Genomic DNA, 23,219 nt, shown 5'->3' with positions numbered 1-23,219 from the left:
ATAGGCACAAGTTTGTCATTCCTGAATGTAAGGGAACAGAAAATGGCAAAATAAAAAAGAAAAAAGATAATTACTATAACAATTGTGTAATTACTTTAAGAAATGAGGGTCAATCTTTAGACAGATCACAAGAACTTTGCAAGTGTCTGTAACTGCTGTGGCCAAGACCATCAAACGATTTGAAGAAACTGGCACTCATGCGGACCGAACAAGGTCAGGCAGGCCAAGGGTGACCTCAGAATCAGAGAACAAGTTAATTCGAGTCACAAGTCTGTGAAACCGGCGATTAACTGCCCCTGAAATACAAGCTCAGCTAAATGCTGCAGGAAGTACAGATGTTTCAACATCAACTGTTCAGAGAAGATTGCGTGAAGCTGGCCTAACTGGAAGAATTGCTGCAAAGAAACCATTTTTAAGAGTGCAGAATAAGAGGAAGAGGGCTGGGCCAAAAAACACAGAAACTGGACATTTGAGGAGTGGAAGTCGGTCTCATGGACCGATGAGTCAAAATTTGAAATATTTGGGTCCAGTTGCTGAGTATTTGTAAGATGCAGAGAGGGTGAGCGCATGGGTTCTGCATGTGTGGTTCCCACTGTCATGCATGGAGGAGGCAGTGTCATGATCTGGGGTTGCTTTGCTGGTGACAGAGTTGGTGATCTTTACCAAGTCTGTGGCAAGCTTAACCAGCATGGCTATCATAGCATACTTTAGAGGCATGCCATTCCATCAGGATTATGGCTAGTTGGGCAGTCCTTCATTCTTCAGCAAGATAATGACCCGAAACACACCTCAAAGTTGTGCAAGAACTATATGGCGAAGAAGGAAAGTGAAGAACAACTCAATCTAATGACCTGGCCTGCCCATTCTCCAGACCTCAATCCCATAGAACTTGTATGGGACGAACTGGACAGATGAGTCAAAGCAAAGCTACCCACAAGTGCCCTACATCTCTGGGAATTGCTGCAGAAGAGCTGGGAAGACATGTTGTGATTTCCTGCTGAAACTTGTTAACCGAATTCCTTGTGTTTGTGAGGCTGTTATTAAGGCAAAGGGTAAAGGCTTTTAACATAAGATGTTTATAAAATGTATTTTATTTTTTTGTTTACACTGCATAGCTCTTGTATATGTCTGTATTCTGAAAACTGTAGACAGTCATTTTCACGATTGTCGTTAAAAAGCTTCCACAAATTCAAATCAGAGATGAGAAGCTTTACCTGGGGTGGGGAGGAGTTGATTCAGAATATACTGTAATACTTGAACTTTTACAAATTATCTACCAAGCACACTTTGTGTAGTGTTAAAATCACTATCTAACAACCTTCCTTTTTTAATACTGTTTGCAATGTAAAAATATAAGTGAAAAGGTAAACTGTCCAAATATAACATTGTTTTTGTTTTGTTTTTTCACGTTCCTGAACACAAAACTTTTTACTTTAATTTAATTCCCAACAATTAGGCTTCATGGTCTAGAACACTTTTCATTGAACTGTAAACGTAGTGTAGATGAGTTCCATAGATTCCAGCATGTTCCAGCTTTTCAGTCTTTTGAAATCAGCCATGGCAGCTATCCAACGGCCTTCTTCTGTGCAGCTCCTCAGCAGAGGAGGAGACGTGGCGTGATGTGGAGTCGGTCGTTCAGGTAAGCTGTGGTGAGTGTCAGCTCCTCAGCAGAGGAGGAGACGTGGCGTGATGTGGAGTCGGTCGTTCAGGTAAGCTGTGGTGAGTGTCAGCTCCTCAGCAGAGGAGGAGACGTGGCGTGATGTGGAGTCGGTCGTTCAGGTAAGCTGTGGTGAGTGTCAGCTCCTCAGCAGAGGAGGAGACTTGGCGTGATGTGGAGTCGGTCGTTCAGGTAAGCTGTGGTGAGTGTCAGCTCCTCAGCAGAGGAGGAGACGTGGCGTGATGTGGAGTCGGTCGTTCAGGTAAGCTGTGGTGAGTGTCAGCTCCTCAGCAGAGGAGGAGACTTGGCGTGATGTGGAGTCGGTCGTTCAGGTAAGCTGTGGTGAGTGTCAGCTCCCCGGCAGAGGAGGAGACGTGGCATGATGTGGAGTCGGTCGTTCAGGTAAGCTGTGGTGAGTGTCAGCTCCTCAGCAGAGGAGGAGACTTGGCGTGATGTGGAGTCGGTCGTTCAGGTAAGCTGTGGTGAGTGTCAGCTCCTCAGCAGAGGAGGAGACGTGGCGTGATGTGGAGTCGGTCGTTCAGGTAAGCTGTGGTGAGTGTCAGCTCCTCAGCAGAGGAGGAGACGTGGCGTGATGTGGAGTCGGTCGTTCAGGTAAGCTGTGGTGAGTGTCAGCTCCTCGGCAGAGGAGGAGACGTGGCATGATGTGGAGTCGGTCGTTCAGGTAAGCTGTGGTGAGTGTCAGCTCCTCAGCAGAGGAGGAGACTTGGCGTGATGTGGAGTCGGTCGTTCAGGTAAGCTGTGGTGAGTGCCAGCTCCTCGGCAGAGGAGGAGACTTGGCGTGATGTGGAGTCGGTCGTTCAGGTAAGCTGTGGTGAGTGTCAGCTCCTCAGCAGAGGAGGAGACGTGGCGTGATGTGGAGTCGGTCGTTCAGGTAAGCTGTGGTGAGTGTCAGCTCCTCAGCAGAGGAGAAGACATGGCGTGATGTGGAGTCGGTCGTTCAGGTAAGCTGTGGTGAGTGTCAGCTCCTCACAGCTCCTGGGTCCATGACTCCTGGGTGTGTTTCTTAAGCTCACAGCTTGTCCATCTGATTAATTGGGGAGCTCATTAAGAAGCCTTTTCATTTTCTTAATCCATTTTTTATAAAACAGCCGTAACCTTAAATCTTAGATATTTAAGTCTGAACTTGAATGTTTTGTGTGTCGTCTTAAATCTCATAGAATGTACCGTACTTTTAGTTTTTGTTTGTTCTCATAATGGCACTTTGCAAATGACCTGCTTCAACTTCAATTTGAGCCCTACTGCCTCCTGGGAAATCTGATACTATAATTGCATGAATACATTTATTTTTTGTTAATTTAACCATTGCAATAATTTTTATTTAGTTATCTACTTAATTGTTTTTATTTACACTTAGTTCAGCTTGAACGTTTTTTGATATTTTTAGTATATATACATATTTTACAGGAAGGAACTTCTGAATGGTGAGTTTCACAGTGTTGAGTGTTTAAAATGAGTGCAGTGTATACTGTGTGCCCGTGATTGATTTCTAGTACAGTGATAAAATAGTTACTGCCAGATGTAAATAAACTGATTTATTCCAGCCTTATTGCAGCATCATTAAAAGTTCTTAATGAAATGAAAGAATAAAACAATTCAGGACTAAAAGGTTAAGAAGGGTACAGCTTTAATTGACCCTTCAGATTGTATTAATAACAGTGCACTTCGGGTGCTGCTCATTCAAAAGTTTCATTCCTAAAGTGAGGAAGTTGGATGCAGTAGAATTTTTAAACAATAGCTGCCCTTCATTAGCCTTCATTTATATCTCCTGACAGGCAGACTGTGCTAACAGTGGCATGCCATACCAGGGCAGGACCTAGTGCCATGCACCATTTACCCTCTGTCAGCGGCTTCACTTGGAGACCGGGCAGCTCTGTACACGCAAGTCTGTCATGCGTCAACCTCAATTAGACTCAGCTCTCTGCACTTGGAAATAGCAGCCACTGCCATTAACCATTTCACTGCCACCCTGCAGGCGGAACACTAAGGACTCTGTAAACAGGAATATAGGCAAAAGCAAGAGGAATAAGATACAAATTGTAACAACTTAATTGAAGAAAGGAGCAGTTGATAGATTGTGGTTTCGAGTAGTGTCTTGTTAGGGTTATATCACTGGAATTTGAACTTGTTTTTCGACTCAAAGTCTTTGATTATTGGAAAAATTTGTTTGGCTTTCTGAGTCCAAAAGATCATTTGTCAGAATGTGTGCCTTTAGAATTTTTTCTTTTCCTACAGATATTTTTTATTCTTTCTTAAGTCTATTATATACAATTGAAGGCCTATTCTATAGTTGAACTTGTTGTTAAAAAAAAAAACGTTTTAAAGGAGTTTAGAATAGCTGAAAGATTAAACAGATTCTTAACACTTTTTTTCCCAGTACAGTACATGTTCTGTTTCTTTGATATTATAATAATTTTACACCACAAGTATACCGCAAAATAAGAATAAGAAGTCTTTTTATTGTCTACCTGTTCACAAATGCCAGGATTGGAATTCATCACAGCAGTTAGTGCATTTACTTTTATCAAAAAGTACATTATGGTTTATACATTCTTCAGTTGCCAAATATCTCCAGCCTTTTTTGAATGTCATGATTTATTTTTGATTCAGTGCATGGTGATGTTTGTGCCTCTGGAGACATCTGAAGGGCAGGGTGGGTGAGAATAAAGACAGTGTGTGTTCCATTTTAAGACCCCCGCCTCTTTTCTGCAAATAATTATCTAAAGGTCCACGTGGATGCTACCCATCTAAAGCATGTCTAGGCTGAAACACCAGGAAGCCTTTTTTCAATATAAAGGCAATGAGAATTGTTATTTTTTTATTTCCATTTTAATTTTCGATTTCCTTTCACGTAGGTTAATAACTGAGCATGAGTCCTCATTGTGCAGCTTTATCCTATGAACTGGTGTAACAGCAATAAGCAAAGACAGATCATTACACAGAAATGAGCCCTGCTTAATTATTCCTTTTCATCAAATATAATAAGAACTGGTTGCCAGACTCTACAGTGTGAGTCTCCTTAGGTGCACACATGGGCTGTATGTACCGTAACTACCAAGTGGTGTAGTAGATTAGATGTTTAGTCTCAATCAGTTGCCGTTCATCATTGCGATGTAAATTACATTATTTTTCTTCTTTTTTTTTGACAGTAACTTAAGTTCTAGTAATATCTAGTTAGGCATAACGCTGCTTTCTGTATTGTATGTGTACATCAATACATATGGCATCTGTACTGTACTTGCTAGAGTTTTCGTGAGTAACAGGTTCACACTGCCCCTGGTGCGCCAAACAAATTTTGAATGTATTTAGATTCAACATGCACAGCATTGCAGGAACAGTTACATTAAAGACTTACAAAAACTGTTTGTTCAGTGGAAGATTAAAACTTGCTATAATGTAACACATGGCAAGAAGCCGTTTAGAAAATTAAGCTACAAAAAAGTTAAAACACTGAAAATAAACAATGCGCCAAGTAATCGCAGTTTATGAAGTTATTGAGAGTATCAGAATATGTGGATTTTTGGAGGAATCTGCCCAGACACCATTCTCAAATTGCCCATGTACAGCACATACAGTGAATGGTGGTATGTACTTTCACAACGGGACATTCTCCAATACTGGAATACTGTAATATTATGATATTATTATACTACTGTGTTTGTAAGTTACAGAAGAAGTAAGAAATTAAGGAACAAATCCACAAGCTGTGGGGGAGTGATATCAGGAGAATGAAAACAGTTGTATTTTATTACACGCTGTGTGTGCGTGTGTTTGAGTGTATTTTATTACACGCTGTGTGTGCATGTGTTTGTGTGTATTTTATTACACGCAGTGTGTGCGTGTGTTTGAGTATTTTATTACATGCTGTGTGTGTGTTTGTGTGTGTTTTATTACATGCTGTGTGTGCATGTGTTTGTGTGTTTTATTGCACGCTGTGTTTATGTGTGTATTTTATTACATGCTGTGTGTGTGTGTGTGTGTGTGTGTATATATATATATATTATTGCACGCTGTGTGCGTGTTTGTGTGTGTATAACACTTGGAATTTTGCCTACGGCCTTGTATTTATTCAACATATTGAACAGATCATGTTGCAATGAATTGTCAAACAACTGCTTAATGGTCATCACTGTATGGTTTTATTATTTTTAAATCGAACTCTACAAGACAACATGTATTATTTATAAGTTGTCAAATGGTATCCAGCTTATGTTATTATAATCACAATTTCTTACTATGTGCAGTCTGGTCCACCAAAGCATGTGAACCCCCCACAGGGCTGCGAACTCTGTGAGATTCAGTGTACTGCAACACAATCTCAACACGAGGCAAATTATATGTCCAATTGAAATGAAAAGTTTATTACAGAAAGTTTCCCATTCTGTAGTACAGTTATAATGTTGACCAATGAATTGCAGTGTCTCTTCAGCATCCTCTATGAATGTCACTTTGAATGGTGCAAAAATACTAAGAAGTGAAATTGCATTAGTTCTGCTGTGTCTAACAAGTTATCTATGGTTCATTAGGAAATGAAGGGGTGTTAGTAGGTTAACTGATCTCTGAGAAGACTCAAGTATCAAGGATTGTTAATATCACCCAATTTTAAATGGTAGATTATTTTATTTATATATATATATATATAGCCTAAACTTGTTATTACATCTGGTAATTTTCTTAATTGTTAATGCATAACTAATAACATGTTTATAGGTTGTATAGCCAAACTAATATAACGGATCCCTAAACTGTCTGCAAAAGAACACAGCCCTAGGGAATGTATTGAACCACAGTCAATTTACTGGCTTAAATGATTTATGAAAACGGCTCTCTTTCTGTTACACTTTGCTTTACATAAGTGGAAACATGAAAACTTGTTTTTTTGAACAAAAGCAATGCCTACCCATCCTGTTAAGCGTCCCCTTTGTGTTAACTGCTTTTAGACGTTAATATCAGGGGCAACATCTTTGTTTGTTTTTTTTGTTATTATAAGCAGATGTACACAAGTACTTGTTAACCCTTGAAAGACCGGGATCATGTTAACACGGTCATACTGAAGTGGGCTTCTAGGACTGCGATCATGTAAACACGAGAAAAAAGCACTTTGTTTTGATGACTTGCAGCCCGGCAGAGACAAAAACAGAAACTAAATATCACAGGAACTTGTTTAGAGCTGATAAAAAAAGGGGAAACACTGTAAATTGGATGTATTTGACTTATAATCATATTAGAACAATTATTCTGTCTCGTGTTTTAATATATATATATATATATATATATATATATATATATATATATATATATATATATATATATATATATATATATACCAAATTTTTACAACATTTATTAATATCAAGATCTTCTAGTTCAAAATTTAAGGATGTACTATTTCATGAACTTAATGTATCCGGTACGTTTTTGTTCCTTATTACTGATAATAATGGAATGAATAACTGTTATTTTATTTATAAATGTTTATTTTAAGAAAATAAATCGAGAGTAGTGTCCATTATTGCTTATAAAGACCCTGAGAATAAACGTGCATTATGTCATTGCAATCACCAAGGTGAAACAGTGTCTTGTAATTTGCCCAAGCATCAATATTTTTCAACAAACCTTTCAGGAATTGTTTTAGGTCCCTCGGGTCATAGAATAACGTGTTTTCATATATGTATCACTAAGCAGAATACATAATAAAAATACTTAACTTTAGAAAAAAAATAATAAAAAAATATTTTGTTGAAAAAAAAAAGTGAAAAGTTTGTATGGTTACTTTAAAATATTCCCCAAAGTTCTGAAAAAAGGACATAATTTCCAAGATGCTACTATAAAAAAATTAATTTTTAGTGAATTTTTATAAGAAGAGAGTCAACTACAGCCAAAAAAATGTCTGGTCCTGGGGGAGCATCCCACTGAAAAATGCTTGGTCCTGAAAGGGTTAATACTTTTCTGCTTCTCTCCTCTACAGAGCATATCTGTACCACTAAATTAGTATTGAATTCCATGTTTGGCCAAGCATTAGCTGTGATCCTCAGGATTAGGGAGAAGTGCTTGCATAAGGAGCACCCCTTATGGCATTCTGTTTACTTAAGGATCATATTCAGCAGTTGGGGGCAGTTATTGAAAGAAACATTCCTAGCTGTAGCCAGTGTTACATGATCAATATCTGATCCAACGGGCTTGGCATTAGCTACGAAAATAAAAGCTTAAGAGCAATGCAAAACACAAAGTATAGCACAGCTATTCCATTCAAATATGGAATGTTTTATACATGGGACATCAGTAGAAACCCACTGGCAATCCCAAACATTTGTGCATTAGAAAAGACCCATCCCTACCAAAAGCTTGGGTTTGCCATTAGTTGCCATTGATGATTAATCAGAATTTAGATTATTGCTTGCCAAGTTGGAAATATGTCTTGCAGTTGGCAGAAGCTAGCATCGACAGTGCTTACCACACCTCCAAGATCACTGCATTTAAAGATGTTAGGTGCCTGTTTCTGGAGTCTCATTGCGAGAATCCCTAGTTGCAAGAAAGTTTTAGACAAGGTTTCCATTCTACGCTGTATCATGTGTGTGTGATACTGTCTGCAGCTGAACTCTCTTCTTGCACCATGCAGGCGCCACTGAACTGTCAGGGTCTGTTCATGCGATGTGATCTGTGATTAGAGCACTTGCTTAGAGATTGGGATTCCAGATACAGTGTGTGTGGGATTTCATACATCTTCTGGGAAAGCTCCTGCTTTGATAGGAAAACATGAAAACACCTGCAAAGTGGGAGCTCTGTCCAAGACTGCGATTTGCTTTTTAATATAATCAGTATTTGGCTGTTTGTGGAGGAGGGATTGGTAAATATTTTAATGTGTTTCTTGGGAAAGTATTGTGGCATTACATTTTGCGTACACTCATTTGCACAGCAGAATTAATTTTATTTTGATTTCATATTTTCTTGACCTGGAACCTGGTCTGGCCTCCTTCATAGTGAGAACCTCAGAATCTTATTGTAACAGAAATATCGGTTGATGCATCTTTAGGAACTGTCTTAATAATGTTATTTGAGTGCCAGTTATGTTTATATATAATGCACGAGGAAGTTGCAGTGACCGAAGTCTTGCCTCTCCGCTGGCTTCAGCTTACATTGGTGAATATAGTAATGCAACGCGATAACTGTCTGAAGCGTCTGTGTACTCTGTATGCAAGCTTGACTTCTTTAGGTCGTCCGAGAGCGTAGCACTTGTGCCACCGTGCTCCTATTAGTCCTGTTTAAGTTGGAATGATTTGAAATTGCAATCGATCTTTACGTCTGAGGATTTTAAAAGCGCTATGTCTGAGCCGGATCTCCATATAAATATTTTTTGTTCTTTTCTCACACAGAAGAATCCACCAGTGAGTTGAGAGCAATAAACAGTGCATTGGTCTGACATGTCTCTAATGAACGGATTATAGCGCAAGATTGGGGTGTGATTGATCTTTTCAGAGGCCTTTAGGCAATCTATTGACAGAAGAAACCTAAAAGATAACTCTCTAGGATGCAACACGAGTACTGTATCAAACACACAGCCGGGAAAAGCTAGCATGCTTTGTTTCAGATACAAACCTATAATACAGGATGTGTTACCTACTTCATTACAACAGGTAACAAACATACTTCTGTCATTCATGGTCTCTGTTTAAAAAGAAGTCAGAGAACTTAAATGGAATGTCCAGTATATTTGACACTGAGAAAATAGATGTTAAATAGGTATGGGACATACCCTGGGCAATTTTAGAAATTTTCCAAAATTGATTGAAATATATTTTTATATCATTAATATCATATCATATCATTGACCAGTCAATTCACCTGAAGTGCCCTGTGTTTATTTAAAATGCAGCCTGCAGGGTATCAGTAATGATATACATCATGGCTGATTCAGTGAAGATGCTCTCTTCTCTCATTTGTATTTAGAGAAAGCCAATCGGTGCAGCTGTAGGAGTGATAATAATAATAATAATAATAATAATAATAATAATAATAATAATAATAATAGTCATGTTTTTCTTTTTTTGTATTAGCCCTTTAGACTGTACAATGTAAAGTCTTCACCTTTTTGAGTGTATTAACATACATCTGGCAAGATACGGGCCCTAACAAGCACACCTGTTCCACACCTGTGCATTTAGTCTACTTGCTTTTGTTCAGTATAGTTTTTTTTTTTTTCAATTGCTGTTGTTATCTGTGGCACATTTTAAAACATCCATCACAAAGAAAAAACCTTCCCTCATCACAAAATAAATTGTATTCAGCATGTGAAGGAATTTAATAATTTGGTCTTATTCAGCTTCACGCCTTGGCAGGTGGTAGCCAAGCCTGTGCCAACAGTGTCAAAAATCCGAAAATTACAGTGACAAGAGAGTCTAATGAAACCCGTTTGACAGATATAATTAAGGTGTTTCAATTTAAAGCCTGTAATACAGACTACTGCTGGGCTCCCCAAGGTCTTCGCTAATTGTGTAGATTGCTTTTTAAGCTTTGAATAGTTTTATTGGATAATGAACTGTTAAGAGATGTTAGATCTTTTCCTTAGTAGAATTTAGAGACAGAGAAAGTGAGAAAGAGACAGGCCTGAGGTGTGGTGGTGTACAGATAATTAAAAGGCAGATTTAAGTTGCAGGCTTTGATCTTGCTGTCAAGTTTTGATTAGAGCTGTAAATTCTTTAATCAAGTGTAATGTTGTTATTGCGTCCCCAACTGAAGCGGAGAAAAACGTGGAGTTTTATCAAGTTCATTAAAAAAAATCCTTTGTTGTTGTTTTTATGGGATAACAAATTGCAAAAGAAAGAAAGAAAAAAAAGCCCACCAAGTACGATTAGTACATTCTAAATGTTTAATTAAATAAATTATATTTATATATATATATATATATATATATATATATATATATATATATATATATATATATAAAAAAATAATAATCTGTATGCAATGTCTGTTACATTACAGACACTTAATAACTTTCAAACTACGCTGTTCCAAATAAATAAGGGATATTCAGAGATGTGTGTTTTAAACATGTTTATTCAGGCCCTCGTTCATGACGCACTCATTTTAACTGTGTATAATCAATGCCAGGCCTCTGGTGATCATATATCATGTTGATACGCATGGAGGATGTATACATTCGACCCCTTTCCCAGCATAGACTGTATAATCAACTATTTGTATTTTACAGTCTCCTGATAAAATGACTCTAGAGGGGAGCTAGGCATTATTTAAGTAAAGCAGGTTGTGATTTATAATGCTTAATATAGACATATGTTACTACCCCTTATTGCTTGGAGCAGCTTAGTTCACTGACAGCTTCCAAATGTGGCCCCACAGTTTTAAAGCATGGCTGCTGTATAGCGCAGTCCTGCTAAAACTCCTTTTGTTTTCAATTTAAACAGCCGATTAAATAATTACAGGCACTGTGCTGGCAAGAAATAGGCTTATTGAATGGACATAGATCCTACTTAGGTTAAGATCTTAATAACCCAGTGTTTCTAAACCACATTCCACAAGCATAACTAGTCCGTCATGCTTTTTCTGTGGAGTTGAGGCAGTGCAGGATTATGTGGCGTTAATTACAGTGCAGTTGTGGATTGAGGCAATGCAAACTCTGGCAAATTGCCTTCTTTATTTTATAAAGTAACCTACCTGATTGCAAGTTGGATGGCATTACAATTGGAGACGTGCAATAATACGGTTTCACGAACGTTGTCCAGGAAGTCTTTTCATGTCGCTAGTCCTTACCTAAAGCTGAGGGAACACAAAGCCAGGAACAGTGGCTTGAAACAAGGTTCCAGGAGATCTAGTATGTGGCAACTTTGCTGTATCAAACCCCAAGTCTTCCCTGGTGTGCCATGCAGTGGCCAGAACCTAGTCTCCTGAAACCAAGTTCCAAGACACAAAGTGGCTTAGTGTTCCCTCAGCTTAACCTTGCTCTAGACCCCACTGGAGGAAGTCATCCAAAGATACCTTTCCCCAGGTGAGCTGGAAGCTGAAAACCAGGATCTTTCTTTTAGTGTGGTTTTGGTTAGATCCCAGATCACATCAGACAGAGTAACATTATGTTTATTACATAATCCATTTTGACATGCAGTATGTGAATATATACATTTTTCTGGAGTCATACCAGTATTCCTTATCTATGCAGATTTTCTCTCATTTGAAGCATGTAAAAAAAAGAAAATGGGCCTTACATAAATCAAATGGAAACCACTTTAACAAAAAAAAAGTACTGCTGTTAAAATAAAGTAACAAATTAATTTCTTCTCCAGCCTCCTTAAATAAATTGTTCTATTAAACTCCTGCAGCCTTGGTCATTTATACCCGTTAAACCTGCGTTTCATCATCCATTACAGACTTGCACGTCCGTGGGTACACTTATTGTCTGTAATAAGCATTTAAAACAGCCACTTAAAATTGTTTAGGTTATATCTAGTGCACACTGAAAGGAAGAATGAGATTTTCAAATGATAAATGGGAAAGTTGACTAGCGAACTAATAAAGATTTGTCTTAATCAAGTATGATTTGTCAGAACAGGAGCGCACGAGGGTCAGGGCACAGGCGATGAATAATACAGCATTCACAGGAGAGTTGGGCCTTAGAAGAAAGGTCTAATAAATATGCTGTGATTACCCACTGCTAATTCATATTCAAAGGACGGAATTTGCCTGGTCAGCCACAAAAGATGCTGAGCTTGTCACTGGATTGTTAAAGATTTCTTTTTCTGACCTCTTTTACATATAAAACAAAACAAAAAAAAAAAAAAAAAACAAGGAGAGAGGCTAAGATTCCTGTTGATTCAGCATTTTTTGTGTTAACTTTACTGGAAATTCGCCCCCCCCTTTTTGTTTTATCACTTGTAATTAAAAACTGTGGAGGCCAGCAATTAATAACATCGTTCTGCTGGTTGCAAACATTGCACAAGTTCAAAGCCAAGCCAGGATTGCAGAGGATGACATTTCTTCATATGACCAGGTGCATTTCCAGGACCCCCTTGTAAACAAGTCCTCGTCTCAATAGATAAACCTCCCGGTTAAATAAATAAATAAATAGATAAAATAAATGATTAAGTTGGGAGTTATTTTTGGGCATTGGGGTGGGGTGGTCTCAACCTTGCACCTAGTTTATACATCACAAAACTAATCTAATGTGACAAATGTAATAAGTATTTAACGCTATCTCTTAGGGCCTGCTATCCTGAATCTGTTGAAACTTTGTGATTTACAGAGACATTTTTCCACTTACAATGTTAACAAATAAAAATAAATGAATAATGTAATTTAAGTTGTATGCATCTAAAATATAATCCTCATTCACAACACTTACCTCCACAAGGCTGAATGAGAATGTATTGACAGTATGTGTGCTTGGGGAGGGATGTCCTGTCTAGAAAAGCACTGAGTTAATTTTCAGAGCAACTGCTACATAACATTAATAGGTCTTTTTAAAACCTGGACAAATCATTGGCAAACTCTTTATTTGCCCCACAGGCCTTTTTTTCTGCGGTGTATGTGTTGGATACAGACAAGTAGTTACCTTCAGTTACTGTTTAGAAAATGTTACGTACAACAGCAGTGTCATCCAGTGTCAGGGCTCTCCTTTCAGCACGGGAGAAAGAAGACCAGAGATCTTGCAGTGTAGATAGAATAAAACAGCTCTTGTAAAATTAATGATGTCCCCAATTATTTCTCGGAGGAGGGAGTCACTGGGATGGCAGATGCCTCCATTGTGGAAGACCTTGCCGCTGGTTGTCAAATGAATGTATGAAGGGTTGATCCCTGGGTGTCTGGAAGACAATTCATTTTGTGATATCGCGGCAGACTGGCTTCTCTTCCCTTGTTTATTGACTTTGCCACTCACGGACGACATGGAGAGGGATGAAAAAAAAAAAATCGCAATTCATCAAAGTGACAATGTTTTAGCCTCAATTACAGGGCGTGATGTTGTCATATTGGCAGGGGAAATAGATTGCGTCATGGGGTGCAAACTTCTTTACTGCATTTCAAAATGAAGGAAAAAAGCAAATTGGGTACTGAATGCAGTACTACTGAGATAGCTTTTAAACTGTGCAGCAGTAGTATTACTAACACATACAAACTGTATGTAAAGAGAACTGCTGTTACAACTTTAAAATCTGTTACAGTATATCCATAAGGAGTATGGGGGTTTCCATCACTAAGCTGTAAAAATAAATGTTTGTCAGTCAGTGAAATAATGCCTCACTGGAGTCTTGCAGTACAAATTATTTAGGACTTCTAATGGATTAAGTAACGGCAATTTTTTTTTTGTTTTGTCATTGTGGTAATTTTCTAACAAAGTGATTCAGAATGTATTTATTTTTTTATTTTTACACCATGGCTATCAAGCTGCCTTTAGCTATTCTGATTTCTAAGGTGACCTGGCCCTCACCAAAATGTACTGTTACAGGAGAGATAACAACAGTGCCCTTGTGAAACATTTCTTTGTAGCAGCAGAGTAGATCGATCTGCAACTAGAATATTAACTTCATCTCTGGTCAGATCAACCATCGCTTGTCATGTTACTATAAAATATGTAATTAATTCTCCTTTTGCAAAGTAGTGTGAGCAAGCTTTCAATGTATCTACACCTGCCGCAGCTGAAGATTAAGGGTACAGTGTATGTAGCCTCCAGTATTATATGCCTTTTCAGAGATTAAGAACCTTATAGGGCATCGGTGTTATTCACGGACTGAGCTGTGACATTGTAATAGCAATAACAAGGTTGATTATAGAGCCCTTGTTGTGTATCTTCTGTCAAAATTCCACTTTTAAGGAACAGCCCGTTTGCCAGCACATGACTGAATATAAACTCCATTGCATTTAAAATATTCCACTGACTTACTGATACTGACACCCAGGAACCCTGCTTCGTACCACATTTAACCTTTGGGAGGCATTGTACTTACAGCTAAACATAATGGGAACATCAATTTGTGGTCAGATATCTAAGGGAAATATTTATCTTTCTGGTTCTTGGCAAGGTATATTGAAATAGGAGCTTCTAATGTATTTTACAGTATTTTGCTTGGAAGTCACTTTATCAGCCTTTGTTGGATTTCACGGTAAGTAAGTAAATAAATAAATAAATATTTTTGCAACTACATTTATATAAGAAGTCTATAGAAATAGCATCTGTGTGTCTATCTCCACGTAGACACAGTCAGTTGTGCTTATCTGCTTGAGAAAAAAAGTAGCTTTAAAATCGTAACTGGATTCTATAGAAATTATTGTAATTTATGTATTTTTTACAGTCAAAAGATATTCCCAGTGACATACCTAAATCGGATTTAGATCAGAACTTTGACTGGGCCATTCCAGAACCTTGATTTTATTCTTCTTTAACCATTCTGCGGCAGATTTTGGTGTGCTTTGGATCGTTGTTGTGTTAGACTGTCCAGTTGCGCTTTAAACCGGAGTTTTGCAGCAGGGTGTTTCAGATGATTGGCCAGTATCTATTGGTATGCTGTGGAATCCATTTTACCATGTATTGGAACTAAATTTCCTGTGCCATTAGAAAATCAGCCTCTTGGAAGGATATTGCCACCTCCATGCTTCACAGTAGGTATGGTGTTCTTTTTTTTTGTAAGTCTCACCAGATTTTCTCCAGATGTAACGACTATTAACGTGACCAAATAGCTTGATTTTTGTTTTATCACTCCACAAAACCTTTGACCAGAACTCATATCCATCATTCAAATGCTGTTTTGCAAACTTTAAGCGATTGTCTGTGACATTTTCTTAAGAGTTGCTTTATCCTTAGCCTGCGACCACTGAGCCCTTCACCATGCAACACTCGGCCTGTGGTTGAAATGGAAACCCCAGTCCTACTTGCAGACAACTCACTTTGAATATCTTTGGCAGTCAATCTTGAATTGTTTTAAACTTCCTCACAATTATTCTGCTTGTTCTTGGTGAAAGAACCTTCTTTTTTCCAGACCAAGGGAGTGTTGTTACAGTACCACGAGTCTTGTACTTCTTAATAATAGAAACAGTAGTTGAAATTGGGATACTGAAATGCTTGGAAATCTTACTGTATCCTTCTCTAGCTTTATGACAATAAATAATTTGAAGCCTAAGTTCTTCAGATAGCTCTTTACTGTTTCCCATATTGACAGCAATTATTCTGTGCCTAACCCTTTTATACTCTCTAAGAATGTTCATCTACAATCCAGCATTTTCTAGAACTTTCTAAAATTTGGTTCTTCATTATCATATTGAAATTTCTAGCACCTTGTAGACAATACTATTATAGCATCAAAGGGTATGAGTACTTTAGAGTTAGCATTTTTGCAAAAAAAAAAAAAAAAAAAAAAAAAAAAAACCTGCTGAAATAAATAATTGTAGTCTATTTCTTGTAACTTTTTTCCTCATCCACAAAAGCAAAAGTTTTGCTACAAAATGTTTTCCTAAAATTCTTTGTTTTCGAGAAATTTCTAGAAATTATAAATTTCCATTGGGTTATGTAAACTTTTGACTACAACTTTATATATAGGGTGATTAGAAAGTAGGTTTACCATACGAGATATGGTGCGTGATGTGGTAAACTTACTTTCTAATCACCCTGTGTGTGTGTGTGTGTGTGTGTGTGTGTGTGTGTGTGTGTGTGTGTTGTATATATATATTCTTGGTTCGGAGTTTACATCACTGCCAGATGTAACCCATTTTGTCTCTTTGTTATAATGTTCTCAATGAATTCAGCCTTTGAGTGCAGTTCCTGTACAATACAATAATCATGAGTGTAGCTGTTTATTTCGGATTGCACTGTGCATTTGAAATCTCCACTATGATCCGCTCAAAGCCTGGATTTATATTTATAAACAAATAAGGATCTATATCTTAATTGCTCTCTTAACCCCATACAGCATAAAGGTCTTGAATTATTATTATTATTTTTGATTATTATTATTATTAATAATAATAATAATAATCATAATCATAATAATAATAATAATCATACTAATAATACGAATTACATAATATTTGATAAACTTGAACATATCTGTTTTTAAATCTGATGTGTTCATCATATATATATATATATATATATATATATATATATATATATATATATATATATATATATATATATATATATATATATATATAAATAAATCAGGGAGTGTAAAATATCCCTTTAAAAATCTGCAACCTCTACAATATGGACCGTACATTTTTGTTAGTGCCTGTTTACAGGTTGGTTTTTGGTTGTTCGTTATGTAGAAGGTACAGTCTGTAGACTGATTTACATCTGAATGGTCATGAGGAACAAGGAGGTTGAGTGACTTGCCCTGAGGGGTCACACAGTAATTCAGAACCAAGAATGCCCGAGTTTCCTAAATTCAATCCTCAGACTGTTCACTGGTTCGTCACAAATTCCTTCTAGAAAGTGCCAAAAAGAAATGTAGCATCAATATTCACAAGTCAGGGAGGTTTCTGATAGCCAGCTTTTCTGTCGATCGCCTGTCAGGATTTTTTAAGCCCATGTTAGCCAATGCTGGAATGATTTCAGCTGCAATCCAGGAGGGGACGCACACTGTGAAACATCAAAGGCTTCATTGGCTGCTGGACAAATTGTTGAAGCCAATTCTGCAGCCTATGCAGTGCACTGGGGCGGCAGTGTTTTGTCACCTCTGTGTAGAGAGGTTTGGGATGTTACTTCACAGCAACTGCAGACTGGGTTAAGTCTGAACACAGGCACGGGATGTGCCAAGTTTCTGGAGTACAGCATTGGGGAATGTGTTATTTAGTGTAGTAAATGCATGACAATGTAAGAAAACATAGACAGCTGACACTGATTGCTACACTTAGTGTAAAAAGAGGAGGATAGTAAGTAGTGCTGGCATGGGTTAATTATTATTATTATCGGTAGTAGTAGTAGTAGTGTTGTTGTTGTTGTTTGTATCATTGTTGTTATAATAATAATAATAATAATAATAATAATAATAATAATAATAATAATAGTCATGTTTTTCTTTTTTTGTATTAGACCTTTAGACTGTACAATGTAAAGTTTTCACCTTTTTGAGTGTATTAACATACATCTGGCAAGATACGGGCCCTAACAAGCACACCTGTTCCATACTGTGCATTTAGTCTACTTGCTTTTGTTCAGTATAGTTTTTTTTTTTTCAATTGCTGTTGTTATCTGTGGCATATTTTAAAACATCCATCACAAAGGAAAACCTTCCCTCATCACAAAATAAATTGTATTCTATAAGGAATTTTCTATGTGAAGGAATTTGATAATTTGGTCTCTCTTATTCAGCTTAATAATAAATAATAATAATAATAATAATAATAATAATAATAATAATAATAATAATAATAATTATTGTGCCATGGTACTAATGTATGTCCACTTTAATGTGTTTGTTTTGTTTTATTACAGAGCAAGTTGGCCAGGAAATTTTAGAAAATCTGCACCACGACAGAGAGAAAATACAGCGATCCAGAGACAGGGTGGGTTCATAACTAAACACAACGTCATTGTTATTTTGTTCTGTTCAGCAATTTAGGTTGTGTTTGGGTGAGCTAGTTATATCACATTGGATTCTTCACTGAAATGCCTTGCTTTCAAATGTAAGCTGAGTTCAGGTACAGCAACTTTGCTCAGAAGCAGCTTCTGTTTAAATATCATATAAGATACGTGTGTATCCAAATTATCCAACACTGTTTGACACAGTGCTGTGAGAGAGCCATGTCATGTCCAGTACAACTAAAAGCAGAACATCTAAGTGACAAGATGTTTTCAACCCTGTATGCCACAGTTTTTGTTTTTCATTTTACCAAGCCTCCCAAAACTTGCTATCAACCAATCCATGAAAAACACTTGAACGCCGTCTCATCTTAAATTAGCTTTGTGACTGAAAGAGCCCTTGTCTCTCAGACCTGTAGCTTTGGGCAGAGCATTGTTACATTGGGCCCAGGTGCATGAGCTGGAGGCAATTCCACGACTCTCATCTTTGTCGTGTCTTTTTTGCATGCAGCCCATGTTTAAAAACCCTTTAAGCAGCCTTTATTTTCAAAACAGTTTCTCCAGAAAAAAGAAAAGAACAATACAAATCAATGTCCGGAATGAGGTGTGACTGCTGATTATGCCAGCACTCTTTGTGTAGTTAATAGGGGTTTAATGTAGGAGTAAAACATTGTCCACTTATATTTTCATTTTGTACAAAGCCCTTTGGAATCCAGACATCATCTGCTAACAGTAGCCCCTCTTGGGTCAGAGTACAGGTCTCTATACAAGGCAGGTGTTAAACTGTTAGATCCCAGTTAGGGGTCACCTCAGATGTGTTTTATGAAGAATGGCTAAAGATTTCGACTTGTCAACATTTTGATATTGCAGACTATTTCAATGGAAATAAATACAGAAAAAATCATTTTAAATGCCTGATGTCTACAGGTTAGTACTCTTCCATGAGTCAAGACTGGTCCTCCCTTGGGGATATTTTACCATAAAAATAAAATAAAGCTTACAGTAGATAAAAGGTGCAACGTGTGTTCTCCATTACTAAAAGCTAAGAAAACCTGGATTTTGAGATGATGGTTTGCCAAGTAATACTGGGAGTGTTGTGTATGCTCAAACCATTTTTTCCTTTGAAGGCTAAGGGGCAGAGTGCTAATAACTAAAGCTGATTGAACTGTGGCTTGAAACCTGGTTCCAGGAGACTGAGAGACCTAGTTAGTGGCAACTTTGCCATATCAAACCTCAAGTCTCCCCTGGTGTGCCATGCATTGGCCTGAAACCTAGTCTCCTGAAACCAAGTTCCAAGCCACAAAAGTGGCTTAGCTTTCCCTCAGCTTAAAGACATTCAGGGGATGTTATTTGAAGTGAAATGTGGATGACAGACACAAGTAGTAGTAGATCAGTAGTAGTAGATGAAGTAGCCACCGAAGAGGAGCGTAACATAAAATGGGCAAATGAGAGTACCATTATTGTGCTCAACAGGATGGCTATGAATTATTTAAAAAACGGTATTCTCCCTTGGCAGGAAATAAATGTTTTCAGCTCCCAGTACTGACTGCATTGATTTCTTACCTGAAAATCTGTGTTTTAAAATACCTGAACTATGCATTATCTATAACAAGAAAGACCATTAAGAAGTTCAAAGCATTCTGTTGCTTCCAATTAACATTAACTATTTACCAGTTTACTGAGAATGAGATTGTGACGTATTGCATTTAGGTTTGTTCTCTTGCAGGTAATAATGTCCATGCATGGTTAGTTTGTCTTGAACTTGCGTGCATTTCTATTATTTAAACTTCCCTTAGCGGGTTAGTGCAGTAAATTTGATGCCGTTTCAAACTCATCTCAGAAACTCTTGAAATACACACTTCAGTTTTGCAGTGTTGTATAAACACCTCATGTGAAATTTGCCTGTTAACTTTACCTCAAATCTAATATGGCTTCCAATGACGTTGATGGACGATCAAAACCAAAAAGCTTTTTTCAATATTAATTTGGTACACAGTGAATGATATGATCCTGTCTAGGTGCAATGATGGGTCCCTGTTCTTTTATTCCTCACCAGAAATGTCCACTTGTGTTTGTAGACCAGTGTTGTATTTATTATATATTGTATTCTTTTCAAACAAATTTATTTCTGTTGTGTAGCTTCGTGAAACAGATGCCAATCTGGGAAAGAGTTCCAGGATCCTCACAGGAATGTTACGAAGGTAAGAACAAGGTATAGTCGCCCTGTACTACTTCTACAAACACAGCTACATACATCGAACCTGGACTGAAATTACTCCTTTGGGGATTATTAAAATACATTATATTGTAAGATGAAAATACAGCATGGTTCTTTTAATATTATTTAAAACAACCAAAACTAGTGATTTCCAACATGTTAACATTGTATTAAAAAAATAAAATTACATTTCTTTTTTTTTTTTTTTTTTTTTTTTTAAAGCAAAAGGTAGAAAGGTGCTTATATTTGGCACTTTTATATTTCAACAGTGATGTTTGCTTTGTTAACTACATTACATCATGTATTTAAATATAAACTTTTATAATAGTTCCGATTTTTATTTTATTACATTTTTACATGATGACCAGTTTTTTAATGCTTTTCAGCCACTTTGAAACTCACATTGTTAATGACGAGCAAGTACATGTAGTTCTCTGCAAAACAGCCTCTTGTGGGAGCGCTTTCCTATTCCTGAGCTCAAATGAGCTGTTATTCTAAAGATCTGTTGTTCTTGTTTTTTTCAGCAGCAGTATCTAAGGGTATAGGGATCTTCTTTGTTAAAAGATTTTGTAAAATAAAATAAAAAAGACAATTTCTCTGCAACAAAAAAATATATATATTTTAATACATATATATAGAGCTTTATAGGCCAGTCCAACTTCCATGAGTTTCACTTCAGAGAGGAGCTTTATCCTTTTCTCAAAGCCACATAGACAACAAGGATTTAGAAAAAAAAAAAAAAAGTTCAGTTGAACGCCTGTCACGTCTCCATGTTACAAACTGCTTCCATTCCTGTCTGTGAACCGTGACGTTACAGTTTTGATTAAGAGTAATATGTAAATGACACCAGCTACATTTAAAATGCAGGGCAGAAAGGAAGTAGCAATTGAAATAGATGCTTCAATGCTTGTAGACAATCAAAACCAGCACGGCTTGCCGAAAGGCCCCCGGTGACGCGGACTGTAACCAATATTCTGCATATGTCTCCATTTTGTCAAATCTCATTAGGGGGTCCTCCTGCTTTATGCCATTGCAGCTGTCCAGAAATCATTCATCATTTTTAGTGTAAAGTAAATAACATGCAGTTATTTAAATAATATCATATTAATGTTAAAGTTCAGCTGTCACTGAGTGGGACGGCTTAATCAGACGTAGCATTTAGAAATGTGCGATTGCAGTTCACTTTGCTGGGCTTTCAGGTTAGCAGATTCAAATCAGGATTTATGAGTTTTCTGAACCAATGCGTTTCTCTGTGTTCATGCTTGATGGACTCTGCCTCTCTTGTATGAAAGCAGAGTTTATTTTAAATAAAAATAAAGCATTTCTTTAATATTGAGTTTGAATAGTTTGAAAGTAATTTATAACCTGGAAAATACAAAGAAAACAAACTCTCTATTGTCCATTGTTTCAGTGTTTTCTTCAGAACTGCCATTTTTCCATGTCTGTTAGACTGTGGATCTGTGAGTTAGTTAGAGCAGCAACATGATTAATAGCACAGCTGTTGTTTATATTTTGCAGCTTTAAAAAAAATGTAATGCACTTTATTTGAACAATCCAAATGTAGATCTTTATTTAAAATTTTAAACCAGAGATAGATAAATGCTAGAATCTATATCTTTGGGATTGCAGAGAGTCACAGTGTCTTCAACCCTAACAGATTTTGAGATCTACCAAGGAGCTTCCTCATTAAAGGTTGTGGCATGTACCAGAAACTGGAAGAGTTCATGCAAGCTTACTGGTGTTAAATAAGCTCTAAAGGGTAAAGAATGATGTTAAATAAAAACGGCACATAAATTGTGCTTGAAAAGTTTATCATGCAGAGTAAAGGGTTTAAAAAAAGAAAACCATTTTGCAAATTCTCAGAGGCATGATTTGTGTACCTTACTGGCGTTCTTACATTTAATTTATTTGATCCAAATGATTGCTGCTGGGCCATTTCTCTATATTAGTGTGTGTAAGTCTGTATCTAAATATTGTTTGTTAATGTGGCTGCTAAACAGATAAATCCACTTTCCATTACTTTACAAGGTTTCAGTTTCCGCCTGCCTCCGGTCGTGCAGTAAGCTGGAAAGCGCCTTTAGCACTTATGTTCTTTATAAAAATGAAACACCAGAGAAGTCATCCCAAAGGCTTTTCAGGCTACCCTGATGTACAATCAAACAATACAACTTCCCAAACATGGTAACACAGAGCATTGAACCCTGTCAAGTTATTTATAATGTTCTAGGAAAGAAGCTAAGAAGCACTTGGATAACATGAGTCAGTCGCCTTCATTTCCTAAAAATGGTATTGATTTGGAAATCGCAATGAACAGAATTTCAGTAGAAAATGAATAGACTGACACCAGTGTTTCTCTGTAGGCTTGTTGAAAATATGACAATGCACCAGCTTAGTGGTTAGGTAAAACAGTAAATACCAACGGCATGATTTTTTTTTTGTATGAATTAATGAAAGAGTTACTAGTTATTGCTAAGTGAAATACCGTGTTCATGTCGGATAACTGCTTACTGTCTCGCACTTTAGGTTGTTCTTTCTTTCTTAGAGTTGTGTGGTGGTGAGCTCCACTGTGTTCCATCAGCCCAGGTGCTTCTGGGAAGGGCCTGAGCAGCTCTGCAGTGTCACACATGTCACCCAAACAATTGACAGTGCCACTGTGTTTAAAGAAATAGCGAGGCATGCTCAGAAAGGCTGCAACAACAAGCAGGGGGTCGAGTCAGTCATCACGCAGATCAAAAGTCAAGCCTTTCCTTTGAAATGGGTATGTGGCTGAGACAAGGCAAGCCTTATCTTTCAGACAAACAAAC

General features: G+C 37.2%; 1 protein-coding gene across 4 annotated transcripts in view; it reads left to right on the top strand.

The window, feature by feature from the left end:
• vti1a (vesicle transport through interaction with t-SNAREs 1A) overlaps positions 1-23,219 on the top strand; it is a 109,680-nt gene that overhangs the window by 47,775 nt on the left and 38,686 nt on the right. For 2 of the 4 annotated variants that reach the window (XM_041269521.1, XM_041269522.1), the window contains 2 exons: positions 18,111-18,181; positions 20,337-20,398. In XM_041269521.1, the coding sequence (XP_041125455.1) occupies positions 18,111-18,181; positions 20,337-20,398 (133 nt within the window). Of the gene's footprint in view, positions 1-18,110; positions 18,182-20,336; positions 20,410-23,219 lie in introns of all 4 variants that reach the window. The other 2 variants (XM_041269524.1, XM_041269523.1) reach the window with 1 other exon arrangement.

This window comes from Polyodon spathula, chromosome 13, assembly GCF_017654505.1.
Source record: "Polyodon spathula isolate WHYD16114869_AA chromosome 13, ASM1765450v1, whole genome shotgun sequence".
Classification (NCBI taxonomy): Eukaryota; Metazoa; Chordata; class Actinopteri; order Acipenseriformes; family Polyodontidae; genus Polyodon; species Polyodon spathula.
The sequence above is the reverse complement of the archived record's forward strand: the minus strand, read 5'-3'. Positions and strand labels throughout refer to the sequence as shown.